This window comes from Penaeus japonicus, unplaced genomic scaffold (assembly GCF_977035675.1).
Source record: "Penaeus japonicus unplaced genomic scaffold, GWHDUDI00000001_assembly GWHDUDI00000018, whole genome shotgun sequence".
Classification (NCBI taxonomy): Eukaryota; Metazoa; Arthropoda; class Malacostraca; order Decapoda; family Penaeidae; genus Penaeus; species Penaeus japonicus.
In genome coordinates this window covers 28834076-28846575 of record NW_028234420.1, presented here as the reverse complement: position 1 = coordinate 28846575, position 12500 = coordinate 28834076, and the positions used below count along the sequence as shown (strand labels likewise).

General features: G+C 44.3%; 1 protein-coding gene across 1 annotated transcript in view; it reads left to right on the top strand.

Moving 5' to 3' along the window:
* LOC122253433 (lewis-type alpha-(1,3)-fucosyltransferase-like) overlaps window positions 1–12500 on the top strand; it is a 22246-nt gene that overhangs the window by 3292 nt on the left and 6454 nt on the right. The window contains exons 2-7 of the mRNA XM_086546409.1: window positions 241–338; window positions 653–833; window positions 1749–1921; window positions 11715–11840; window positions 12169–12294; window positions 12454–12500. The exon at window positions 12454–12500 is cut by the window's right edge and continues 133 nt beyond it. Of these exons, the coding sequence (XP_086402535.1) occupies window positions 241–338; window positions 653–833; window positions 1749–1921; window positions 11715–11840; window positions 12169–12294; window positions 12454–12500 (751 nt within the window). The remainder of the gene's footprint in view (window positions 1–240; window positions 339–652; window positions 834–1748; window positions 1922–11714; window positions 11841–12168; window positions 12295–12453) is intronic.

The following is a 12500-nucleotide window of genomic DNA, read 5'->3' as shown; positions in this document are numbered from 1 at the left end:
TACCACTACTACTACTATTACTACTACTACTACTACTACTACTACTACCACTACTACTACTATTATTATTACTATTACTACTACTACCACTACTATTATTACTACTACTACTACTACTACTACTACGATCACTACCAGTAATGGGATAATGGTAATTAAAACAACAACAAAAGGAGCAATAGCAGTAACCAATAACAACAACAGCAAATATAGTAATGATAATGACAATAATCTTAACAGAGGCTTTTCGCCCACCTGATAGCCCTCGGCGCAATAACGTGCCTGATTCTGCTCTGGTCACCTTGTCTCTCCAGCTACATGGTCTATGAGCAGCCTCGGTAAGATTTATGTGTGTGTGTGTGTATTTTTGTACAATCAAACGTAAACGTGTAAACATACACACACACACGCACGCACCCCACCCCACCCCTACACACACACACACACACACACACAAATATATACACCAATACAAGCATCAACATTAATAATGAAAGTTTATTAAAACAGATGTCATATTGTTTGACGAGTAAGAAACCGTGAAATAACAACTACACATTTCGTATCAAATGAACAAATTGACAGAAATAAAGAATATTCAACTCGCTCCTCACAGACAAGGTAATGTAAAAATATAACTCGTTTCTCACAGACAATCCTATACCTCTATGGATGCCGTCCAGACCCTCCCAGGAACAGAAGAACACATAACCCCCGTGAACCGAATCAGAGAACCCGAGGCACCAAATGTTATAGAGGAACAACCTCAGGACACAGAGGATCCTCCCGTTCCAAAGGAGCGACCTTTGAAGAAGATTTTGTTCTGGAACGACGTGAGTTTGAAGTTGTGTTTCTGTTGTGTTGTTGTGTATTGATGTATAGTGTTGAGTGTTGTTTCTATAATGTCCGGTGGTATTATAGTCCTTGTTTTGTATTGTGGATTGAATTATTTCTGCAGTTTATTGACCTTTCTTCAATTCTGTGTCCTGTTTCTCTGTTAACATTTTACGTCCTGCATTGTTTTACAAGATTGATTATTGTTCGTCTGGTCGTGTTCTCTCGACCGTTCTTTTTCGTTTCATTTGTGCATCGTTGTTTGTCAATATGATCGATGCAGTTATCAAGGATATCAAGCCTACAGCTAACAAATGGAAACCAATTCCAAAACAAAAGACCAACATGAACAATATCAAACAAACAAACATGTCAACGTTCAAAGTAAACTCAGGACAAAGCATGACCAAAGAAATACATGATTCAAGACCCAGCTTCATCTCTTATTCAAAGCTCATAAAATAAGTCTCACCAACAATTTACATTGCACGAACCAAAAGGAATCCATGACTTACTTTGACCATGATTTACACACGCTCATGGGAATGCATGAACTAAAGAAATATTGATAGACCACATCGTTCGTGACGCTCGTACGCTAATGGGCCTTGCTGTCATGCACTCATGACAATGCACAAGAGAAATGCTAAATGCGTTCATGGCAGCACATTACCCAAAGAAATCCTCAAAACACATCGCTCTTGGTAATGCTCGACCGAGAGAAACACATACATCCCTCTTCACTCATGACATGCACACACTCATGACAAAACGCAAACCAAAGGAATACAAACAGCACATCGCCCATGACACACAAACACACCTATGACAACACGCAAACCAAAGAAAAACACATCGGTCATAACAATACGCGACCAAACCCAATAAACGAAACCCCCTTCTTCTTACCCTAGGCCTATCAAGACAAGCACTTTGGGTTCGGCGAGGGACATGAGCTCTTCAAGCAAGCGCGGTGCAAAGTGGATGCCTGCTTTGCAACGAGTGACAGAAGCAAGTTTCCTTTGGAGGAGGTGGATGCTGTCATCTGGCACTCGCGGTCTGGAGATATGTCTCTGCCGGCGGTAAGGTGAGAGAAAATCTTGTCCTTCTTTTTCTTTGATTTTTCGTCTTGTTTGAACTTTTTGACTATTATTTATTTTTGTTAATGATACTATTACTATCGTGATAATGGTATTGGTAATGCTTTATTGTTCGCATCATTACTATAATCGTCATCATAACTCTTATCATCGTTATCACTATTGTTAGTATTATTGTTATTAACAATACCTTTACTGTCACTACCATTGCCATCATAACAATCGCATTATCTCTGGAATCTACTTATATTATCTACCATTCTGTTCATCTTATCATTCAAAATGTACGACCAGGTAATGTCCAGCTCCTTGTGATAAGCGCGTCATAATGAAAGACACATGAAGGTTAAAAGCCTCGCCACTTACTGATCGCATGTAGCCTTAGTTGAACAAATGTTTCGGTGGCCCACCCTTTGACCGCGCCGGTGCCACTCACGCCAATCGAATGACTAAATGCAGGCGAAAAGGGGGGGTGGGGGAGGGGGTAGAAAGCATTTCAGAACGAATGTGTTTGTGCATGTATTGGATATATATCATTTTTCACAAAAAAGGGCATTGAAAATAATTTAATTTCTCAATTGAAAACAATAATGCAGAATTCAGGACTTCCTCTAACACTGCGTTCTTTGGTAACAGAGGACTCATATACTGGTTTGGGTTACTTGTTTAAGGTATTCTAGACATCGGTTCTGGAGGGTCCTACTAAGAATTAACACAAAAATATTCTGAGAGCTAAAAAATAGAAAGATATACTTATACTTTAGTATCTAAAAGCCCCTTCACTGGGTTCTTAGATATATGAACATGAAAATCTCTCTAACAAAAGAAAGAACGCCGACGCTTAACAACAGACCGACTGAAACATTATATTTCATTTCTATCAAAATGTCTCGTAGAAAAGAGACTAAACGATCACCTTCACAAGAAAAAAAAAGACAGGGTATATTCTTCTTCAATTCTGCAAAAAGGAAATAATCTCTTACAACAGACATAAATAACCTTTGGCAAAAGACTGAGTGAAATTTCGAACTTTGAATATTTAACATCTTCTCAACTCCCTAGTGGAAAAGTCCTTTCAATCTGATTTCCACTGAACCTCATATCTTCTGTGGTATTCTAGGAAGTGGAGCACCCTTTCCGTCCCATCTAGAGACATTGTGTTTTTCGCTTACCCGAAAATTGTCGAGAGGAGAGGAAAAGCGCAATAATAGCAGGTCCGTAAAACATGGAGAGCGCAAGAGACTCTATTGGGAATAATCCTGCAGGCGTCAGGGGCGGGCATCGTTTGCTTGCTGAATAACCTGGACGAAATTGCGTAAAATTAAATGAAAAAAGGCATCGTCTGGACGCACCTGAAAATCCCCTATTGGCCTATATATGAATAAGAAATACCAGGGGCATATTTGTTAAAGAATCTATGTACATAAACATATCTTATACACACACACACACACACACATATGTAGTCGTAACGACGTCATGATGTCACAGGATTCGTACAGATCACTCTTTATCTTTTTTATATTATTATTATTTATCTGTTATTATTTATTTTATTTATTTTATTTTTTTTTTGTGTGTGTGTGGGGGGGGAGTTAACACACACGCTGTATGCTGGATTGCTTATTTTGAGTTATTAATGATTTGATTTTTTTCATCTCCTTCCTATCCCTTCTCCGCTTTCATCTTCCAACTCCTCATCCACCTTCTTTTTCTTCTCTTCCTGCCCTTCCATTCCGTCACTCTTTTTTAATTCTCGTCATCCGCTTCCTGTTTTATAACTTGCTCCTTCTTCTCTTCCCCTTTCTTCTTCTCCTCCTCCTCCTCCCCCTCTTCTCTTCCTATCCCTCTTGAAAGCACTGCACTCTGTACATTGCATTACTTGTAACGCTGTATCTGAGAACAGCTGATTAAGTTCTGTTATCCAATATATATAATTGTATTTGCATTCATATAGCTGTACTGATTCTTTTAGTCTTAATGTCTTGTTCTATAAATATATATCTACGCTCCTCGCAGGCCGCCCAAGCGCGCCACGCCACGCCTTTTCATGTAAACAGTACAACCACTATACTCAGAGAACCTATTCTACAAACCATATAAAGCAATAGGTATAGGTCTACATTGACGTCACGTAGGAATTCATATGACGTCATGTAACAAGCCTACGGGCCTGGATATAAACGCTCCCCTCGGAAAGTCTCACCAGACAAGGGGGACACCGAGGGAGTTACCATAACTCCACTGTACCATTGCCGCCCAAGAATAAACCCTGTTAACCTGAACTTCGTCTGGACTTCTCCTCGCTACCACGGTGTCACACCGACACCTTTACCTGAAATTGCTGAACGAGACTCTGTCAAGAAACGCCTGCTGACCGCACAATTCGGCCACCTTACAGTGGTGAACAGCGTCGGGATTCGATCTCCCACAAGTCCTGCCTCCGACCAGACGAAGAGATAAGCCCTGACCCTGCCAGACGAACAGGTCCCATCAAGTAGCAGCATCCAATTCAAACAAGCCAACAGGTGTCCCCTCTCTGCTGAACACTGCTAGCAGACCTGCTGTCCGTGCTGTCTCCACGGAAAACTCTGCCGCACACGCACCGTCAATCAAGCGTGTTGCCATCTTACGCACACATCGCAACCCAAGTGTGCCACCGTTACCATCGTTAACCAGAAGGCGCCTCAGTCCGCCCTACGAGGGAATTACAGGCCCAGCCGTGCCCGACCCAGAGCCGAAGTCTGGGATTCCAGTGAAGAGCACCAGACGTAAAGGCATCGATACGACACACAGACCATCACCTACAGACGTACCGCTGACAACGAAGAAAACACAGAACATCACCTGCAGACGTACCGCTGACAACGAAGAAACAAGGTTAGTCAGAGTTTTTGTCAAGGCACAATTTTTTTTTTAGTCAGGATTGTAATTTAGGATTTTTTTTCCGCTCTTTGTACATTTTCCCATGTGTGACGATTTTTTAAAGTGTATCTGACCTGTTATTTTTTCCCGTGTTACGATTTCATTTTCTCCAAGTACACCGTATTACAAGGAGACTGTTACCACTCTCCCCGTGACCGCAGAGACGATTTGTTTAGTTTCCCATATAAACAGAAAACACTCACTAACGTTGCCTCAGTCACGAGTCGTACCTTTTAAATAACTCATTCATTCATTCTGACGTTTCTCTTCTGGTTTCCTACATACCTAAACTTCCAGCTGTTAAACGACAACTTGTGTTACGTAACAGAAATTTAGCTGAAAAAGCAAATACCACATTTTAGGAGTTACAACTGACACTGGCGACACATAGAACATTTCTAAACACGTCTCTCTCCCTTAGAGCTAACGCACGTACAGTGTCATACACACACACACACACACCTTGCTGACAACGCACCGCCCTCTCCCATCCTCTCTCTAACTACCCATCAAGATCTAACATGTCTACATCAATCCCCAAGTTTGACGGTACAGGAAAAGTATCAACATCAACTCTGTTTCATGACACTGAATCATATGTACTTTCCACTGAGCCTAATATTGACAGGAACTCTGTTGACTTCCAACACAAATGCATGCAACATGTTGCCCAACGCATTGACCTAAGTGTGCCTGAAATATTCACCCTTTTTAAAAGTATTGATATGGATGAAAACCCATGGACGGAGTTCAAGAAAACCTTTGGTGATTATTTTGCAAGTAGTGAAGCAAATGTATGGCTAGAGTATGATAAATTAACGTCCTTGAAACTTAAGTCTGTCGCCCACAATGATCTGCTTTTTCAAACAGAGATTAAGACTGCCTTTGCTCAGTTATTGAAAGCCTTAAGTAAGGATGCCAGTGAAACAACACTTAGCACTGTCATAGCAGCATTTAAGAAAGATTGTTTGGCGTTTCTAATAGTGTTTCTCTTGATGATTAGTCTGCCCCCTCCAAGTAAATACGTAATGTCTGACATGTTCAACTCTCCCGGTCGTATGCCATACCGAAATAACAACCGTAAGAATTATCACCAGCACCGAGGTGCACGCCCACGTCGCGATGGAAATGCCTGGTTACCCTCTGCAGATGCCTGTTACCAATGCCTTCGCTCTGGACACATAGCTCGCGATTGCCGAGATAAACCTTACTGCCCTTATCATCAGAACGTAGGTCACAGGTGGTATGAGTGCCACACATTCCCTGACCTCGTACGGCATACAAAGAATAAGTTGTACACGAGACGCGCACGGTCTTCAGTTGCCACTAATTTTTTAGATGCTCATCCACAGGATCAATTCGATCCCTTGACTACATTGCCTGCTTAGCTACGGTCAAGACACGTAATGACGTGCCCTCTTGCGGTACCACTCTCTTGTACACACAGGTAAATGGAAAAGATGTTTACGCTTTTATTGACTCTGGTAGTGCCATCAGCATCGTTCCTGCAGTTGATTTAGCTATTCTTGGAATTTGTACTCCCAGCCAAGCATGGCATCGTTGTAACTCAGTTCTCACATCATCTAGTGCGCATGATGTTGACTCAAGGTTTCCCTGCGTGCCCGCTGTCGTACCAGCCACGCCTGTCGATGTTTATGCTGATTCCTGGCACGCAAAGATGAATGCGCCGTTGCCGCCGTCACACGAGGACCCAGTCTCCTCAAGGTTTCCCCGCGTGCCCGCTGTCGTACCAGCCACGCCTGTTGATGTTTATGCTGTTTCCCAGCCCGCAAAGAAGAATGCGCCGTTGCCGCCGTCACACGAGGACCCAGTCTCCTCAAGGTTTCCCCGCGTGCCCGCTGTCGTACCAGCCACGCCTGTTGATGTTTATGCTGTTTCCCAGCCCGCAAAGAAGAATGCGCCGTTGCCGCCGTCACACGAGGACCCAGTCTCCTCAAGGTTTCCCCGCGTGCCCGCTGTCGTACCAGCCACGCCTGTTGATGTTTATGCTGTTTCCCAGCCCGCAAAGAAGAATGCGCCGTTGCCGCCGTCACACGAGGACCCAGTCTCCTCAAGGTTTCCCCGCGTGCCCGCTGTCGTACCAGCCACGCCTGTTGATGTTTATGCTGTTTCCCAGCCCGCAAAGAAGAATGCGCCGTTGCCGCCGTCACACGAGGACCCAGTCTCCTCAAGGTTTCCCCGCGTGCCCGCTGTCGTACCAGCCACGCCTGTTGATGTTTATGCTGTTTCCCAGCCCGCAAAGAAAATGCGCCGTCGCCGCCGTCACACGAGGACCCAGTCTCCTCAAGGTTTCCCCGCGTGCCCGCTGTCGTACCAGCCACGCCTGTCGTGTTTATGATGATTCCCGGCCCGCGAAGTTGAACGCGCCGATGCTACCTGAGGACGCAGTCTCCTCAGCGCCTGTTGAAGTTTACGTTGATTCCCGGCCCGAAAAACTGTATGCGCCGATGCTCCCGTCACCTGAGGACCCAGTCTCCTCAGCGCCTGTTGATGTATTGTGTTCTTCGAAGTCCGAGCACGACGGCTCACAGCACTTCACAAACCCCAGCGTCCGATGCACCCTTTTGCGTAACTAATGAAAGTATCACATTGCCACCATTCACGGATTGTATGGTGCCGGTGAGCGTGCCATTTGCGAATGGCACGGTACTGGTGTGTCCGATGGTGTAGGTTCATGGTTTAGTAGCCCTACCGGCGCTTTACACGGCGAAGGATGGTCAATTTGCGTTACGTCTGATCAACGTTAACGTGACCCCGGTTTGCCTGGAGCGTGCACGAGAGTGGTTGACTGCGAAGTCACGCACCTCCCGGTAGTTGAGCATGACTTCCCTGTTCCTATGCCGGCCGCCATCGCCACGCCTGCCCCTGGCTCGCCAACACCTGCAGTCCCGAATGTTGCAAAGCATGTTTTCCCTCCTGTCGAGATTCCCGAAGGAAATGTAGTATTGGAAAGACTATTCACAGAGTTTCCTCAGTTGCTCCCCAGTCAAGACCGTCCCATCGGACGTACAGATATTCTAATTTTTTTCTTAGAAAATGCCGAACGCCCAGTATACATTCCTGCTTATCGCGTCCCGCACAGCCGCAAGCAAGATTTTGGAAAGCAAACAAGCAAGTTAATCGAACTCGATTTAAATGACCCAAGCACATCGCCATGGAGCGCCCTATGATATTTGTACCTGAGAAAGATGGCTCGTCACGCCCAGTTATAGACTACAGACGTCTAATTTGCCTCAGCATATCTGTTCTTTATCCAATCCCTAGTTAACGCCTCCTCTTACAGGATATAAGCACTGGCCACTCAGTACTTTCAACAATTGTTTTGCAGCAAGGATTTTTTTTTTTCGAGTACCTTTAGACTGCCATTCAAGGAAGGAGTAAAGATGCATGTTTCTCAGAAACAAATCGAATACCTTGGCCATAATATTGATTCGGATGGACTCAAACGAATTTCAATGAACATGGATGATATTGTAATTTTCATTGCCGACAGACGTTACGCAAGTTAAGTCCTTCCTTGTTCTTGAAGGCTCTTCATAAGAAGTTTTGCTGATATTGCTGCCCCCTTAACTCGCCTCTTCTCTGAAGACGTCCTGTTCACATGGAATGATGAACAACTAAGTTCTTTTGATATGCTAAAGTCTCTTCTTACCCAGGCCCCTGTTCTCACCTTCCCTGATTTTGATAGTCCTTTCACATTAGCCACTGATGCCTCCACTTTGGGTCTAGGTGCAGCCCTCATGCAAAAGACTAACGGTCGACTACGACCTATTGCATTTGCCAGTAGAAGACTGAATTCCGCTGAGACTCGTTACAGTGCTACAGATTTAGAGTCATTAGCTGTTGTATGGGCACTTAAACACTTTAGAGAACTTATTCTAGGTTACGATATTGAAGTCTTAACAGATCATAGGCCCCTGTGTCACCTCCTCGCAGAATCCAAGTCCCCTAGCGGTCGACAAGCCAGATGGATAGATACGCTATTAGAATTTAATCCAGTAATACGATACACTCCAGGTGCAAGTAATAAGGTTGCAGATTCCCTTTCTAGAATTCCTGTCTCACACTTAGACGTGTTGGATGCAGATGACTTACGTACAAAGCAAAGAGAAGCTGTACTCTATAAGGACTTAATTCAGTCATTGGAAAAGGACCCTTCCCGCCCTCTACCACCACGTAGATATGTTCCCACGAGAGATTTGTACTTACAAGACGGTATACTTTTTCGACGTTCCGCCCCAAGAGGTCGCGCGGCTGTAGACAACGCCATATTTACACACAGCTCGTTATACCCGAGTCGCTCGTACCCACGGTACTGCAGCTTCTACATGAAGCACCCACAGCAGCCCATGCGGGCATTGACAAAGCGGTACAGACCGCACGTAGTCGTTATTTCTTCCCTAGAATGGGACCCCGTGTTATTGAACACATTAAGAAATGCCAAATCTGCCCCCTTTACAAAGGTTCCACTTCGGCACCTGCTCCCTCTCTGACATATGATATTCCTGAACGCCCCTTCCAACGTGTTAGTGTTGACATTCTTTCCGGTTTTGCTACTTCCGCTGCAAATAACCGCTATTTACTTGTCTTCATCGACAATTTCTCACGCTACTGTGAACTAATCCCCATTCCTGATAAGTCAGCACTAACCATAGCACGAGCTTTCTTAGAGAATATTATTTGTAGACATATCACCTGATGAATTAGTCTCTGACAACGGAACTGAATTCAACAACTCGTTGCTACAATCAATTTGCGAAACTCTTCAAGTGAAGAAAATTAACGTCTTACCTTATAGGCCGCAAGCAAATGGTATTACAGAGAGATTAAATCGCACTATTCTAAACATGCTCCGTGCCACACTCAACACACTCATTAGACTGGGATGAATGGATCCCCATTATTCAAATGGCTATCAACAGCACTTACCACAGCACTTTAGGTGACATTCCACACTTCATTCTTTATGGTGAAGACAGAAGACTCCCCTATGAGCTTATTGAACAGAACCCCTCCCCTGTATACACAGATGACTTTGTAAGATTGACTATTGCTAGAAAACAGGAAATTTACAAACAAGCACGTGAACACCTACAAGTCGAGCGGGACAAGATTATAGCCCAACAACATTGCCTCGCACGACGTAAAGATATAGACATTGGTGTATTAGTTTTTCACCTAGTTATTGACAAGGCTCCTCCCATGCCAAAGCTATCACCCAAATTTGAGGGACCATTTCATGTACAAGTCAGAAATAATAAAGCCCTTTGCAAATCGCTCATAAATAATGCTCAGTCATGGTTCCATTTCGATACGCTTAAGCTTGCAAGCAAATACTACGAAGACGAATTCAACAGACTACACCCGAGTAACGCTAACATATCTCCTAGATGAATACCCAAATATTCACTCTTCATTTTTCCCCTCACATTACCTGATGCAGACATCCTATACTTCTCTGCTGCCACAACACACACGCACACATCAAGGTCACAGACGCTCTTTTCCTCCCTCGTTATCTGCCGACTCGACTCCGAGCGGTTCACCATCCACCCATCCCGTCGTTGTTTTATTTTGGTTTGTTTATAGAAATCTCTACAGATGGTTTCCGAGCCTGTAAGTGCTAGCCATCCTATAGATTAGCACCCGAAAGCGATGCTCCTGTCCTTTGGTCTATAGTTTTGTTCGTTATTATACTATTTGCTTTGTTGTCATTATTCAGATTTCCTTGCCTCTCACGTTCACTGTTTTTCATTACCTCACTATTTTGCTATTTATTTTGTCATATGTACTATATTTTAGGCACACCTCCTGTTTATCATGTATTTACTGTTTTTGGTATTATTTTTATATCTTAGTCCGAATTCTCCCGTGTTATGTATCTTACTCTATGTACTCTCACTACACTGTATTCTTATATATGCCCATATATGTCAGTGTTTGCATTATGTATACGATATTTATGATCTATGCTATGATATATATATATGTTATGATATTTTACTTAGCTCGTTGTTTGTGCCTTGCATTTACTCTGACATACTGTGTATGCGCCGGGGACCGGCGCGGTAGCGTGGCAGAGCGGTGAAAGCACTGCACTCTGTACATTGCATTACTTGTAACGCTGTATCTGAGAACAGCTGATTAAGTTCTGTTATCCAATATATATAATTGTATTTGCATTCATATAGCTGTACTGATTCTTTTAGTCTTAATGTCTTGTTCTATAAATATATATCTACGCTCCTCGCAGGCCGCCCAAGCGCGCCACGCCACGCCTTTTCATGTAAACAGTACAACCACTATACTCAGAGAACCTATTCTACAAACCATATAAAGCAATAGGTATAGGTCTACATTGACGTCACGTAGGAATTCATATGACGTCATGTAACAAGCCTACGGGCCTGGATATAAACGCTCCCCTCGGAAAGTCTCACCAGACAAGGGGGACACCGAGGGAGTTACCATAACTCCACTGTACCATTGCCGCCCAAGAATAAACCCTGTTAACCTGAACTTCGTCTGGACTTCTCCTCGCTACCACGGTGTCACACCGACACCTTTACCTGAAATTGCTGAACGAGACTCTGTCAAGAAACGCCTGCTGACCGCACAATTCGGCCACCTTACACCTCTCCTCCTCCTCCCCCTTCTCCCCCTCTCCTGCCCCTCCTCTCCCTCCTCCTCCTCCTCCTCCTCCCCCTCTCCTCCCCTCCTCCTCCTCCCCCTCCTCCTTATCCTCCCCTCTCCTCCTCCTCCCCCTCCTCCTTCCCCTCCTCCTCCCCCTCTCCTCCTCTTCCTCCTCCTCTCCTCCTTCTCCTTCTTCCTCAGGAGTCCCCACACACGCTACGTCCTCTGGGTCAGGGAGTCCGCCTCATACCCGGGGAATATCATCGACTTCAGATACACTTTCAACTGGACTTATACCTACAGACTTGACTCCGATTTCCTGAATGCGTAAGTTGTTATGATTGTAAGTAGGTAAGTGTTGTTTAGTAGATAGGGTTGTTAATAGTGATGTAGTCATATCTATTGATAGTTTAATTTGTATGGAGAGGATGAATAAGACGGGGAGAGGGAGAGGGAAGGAGAGGGAAGGAGAGAGTGAGTGAGAGAGTAAGTTTGAGAGAGGGAGAGAGAGAGAGAGAGAGAGAGAGAGAGAGAGAGAGAGAGAGAGAGAGAGAGAAAGAGAAAGAGAGGGAGAGAGATGACGAGAAAGAGAGAGAAAGAGAAAGACAGATAGACAGAGGTATACCCCTCTCCATTCTCCCACCGTTCATTCCAGCTACGGTTTCGTAATCCGCCGACCACACCCGCTGGTGTATCCACTGCCTCGGAACTATGCTGCGGGGAAAACCAAGCTCGCTGCGTGGTTCGTCTCCAACTGCCATCCGCCGAGTGGGAGAGACTTGTATGTTGATATTGGTTACTATCGGTATTGGTAATATGTATAAACACACACACACACACACACACACACACAGACACAAACACACACACATATGTATATATAATGGAATTAACCTTTAAAATATAAATAAATAACACTAAGACTCCTTCCCACTTGCAGAGTAGCCAAGAAATTGCAAGACTACATGAAAATCGACGTGTTCGGGA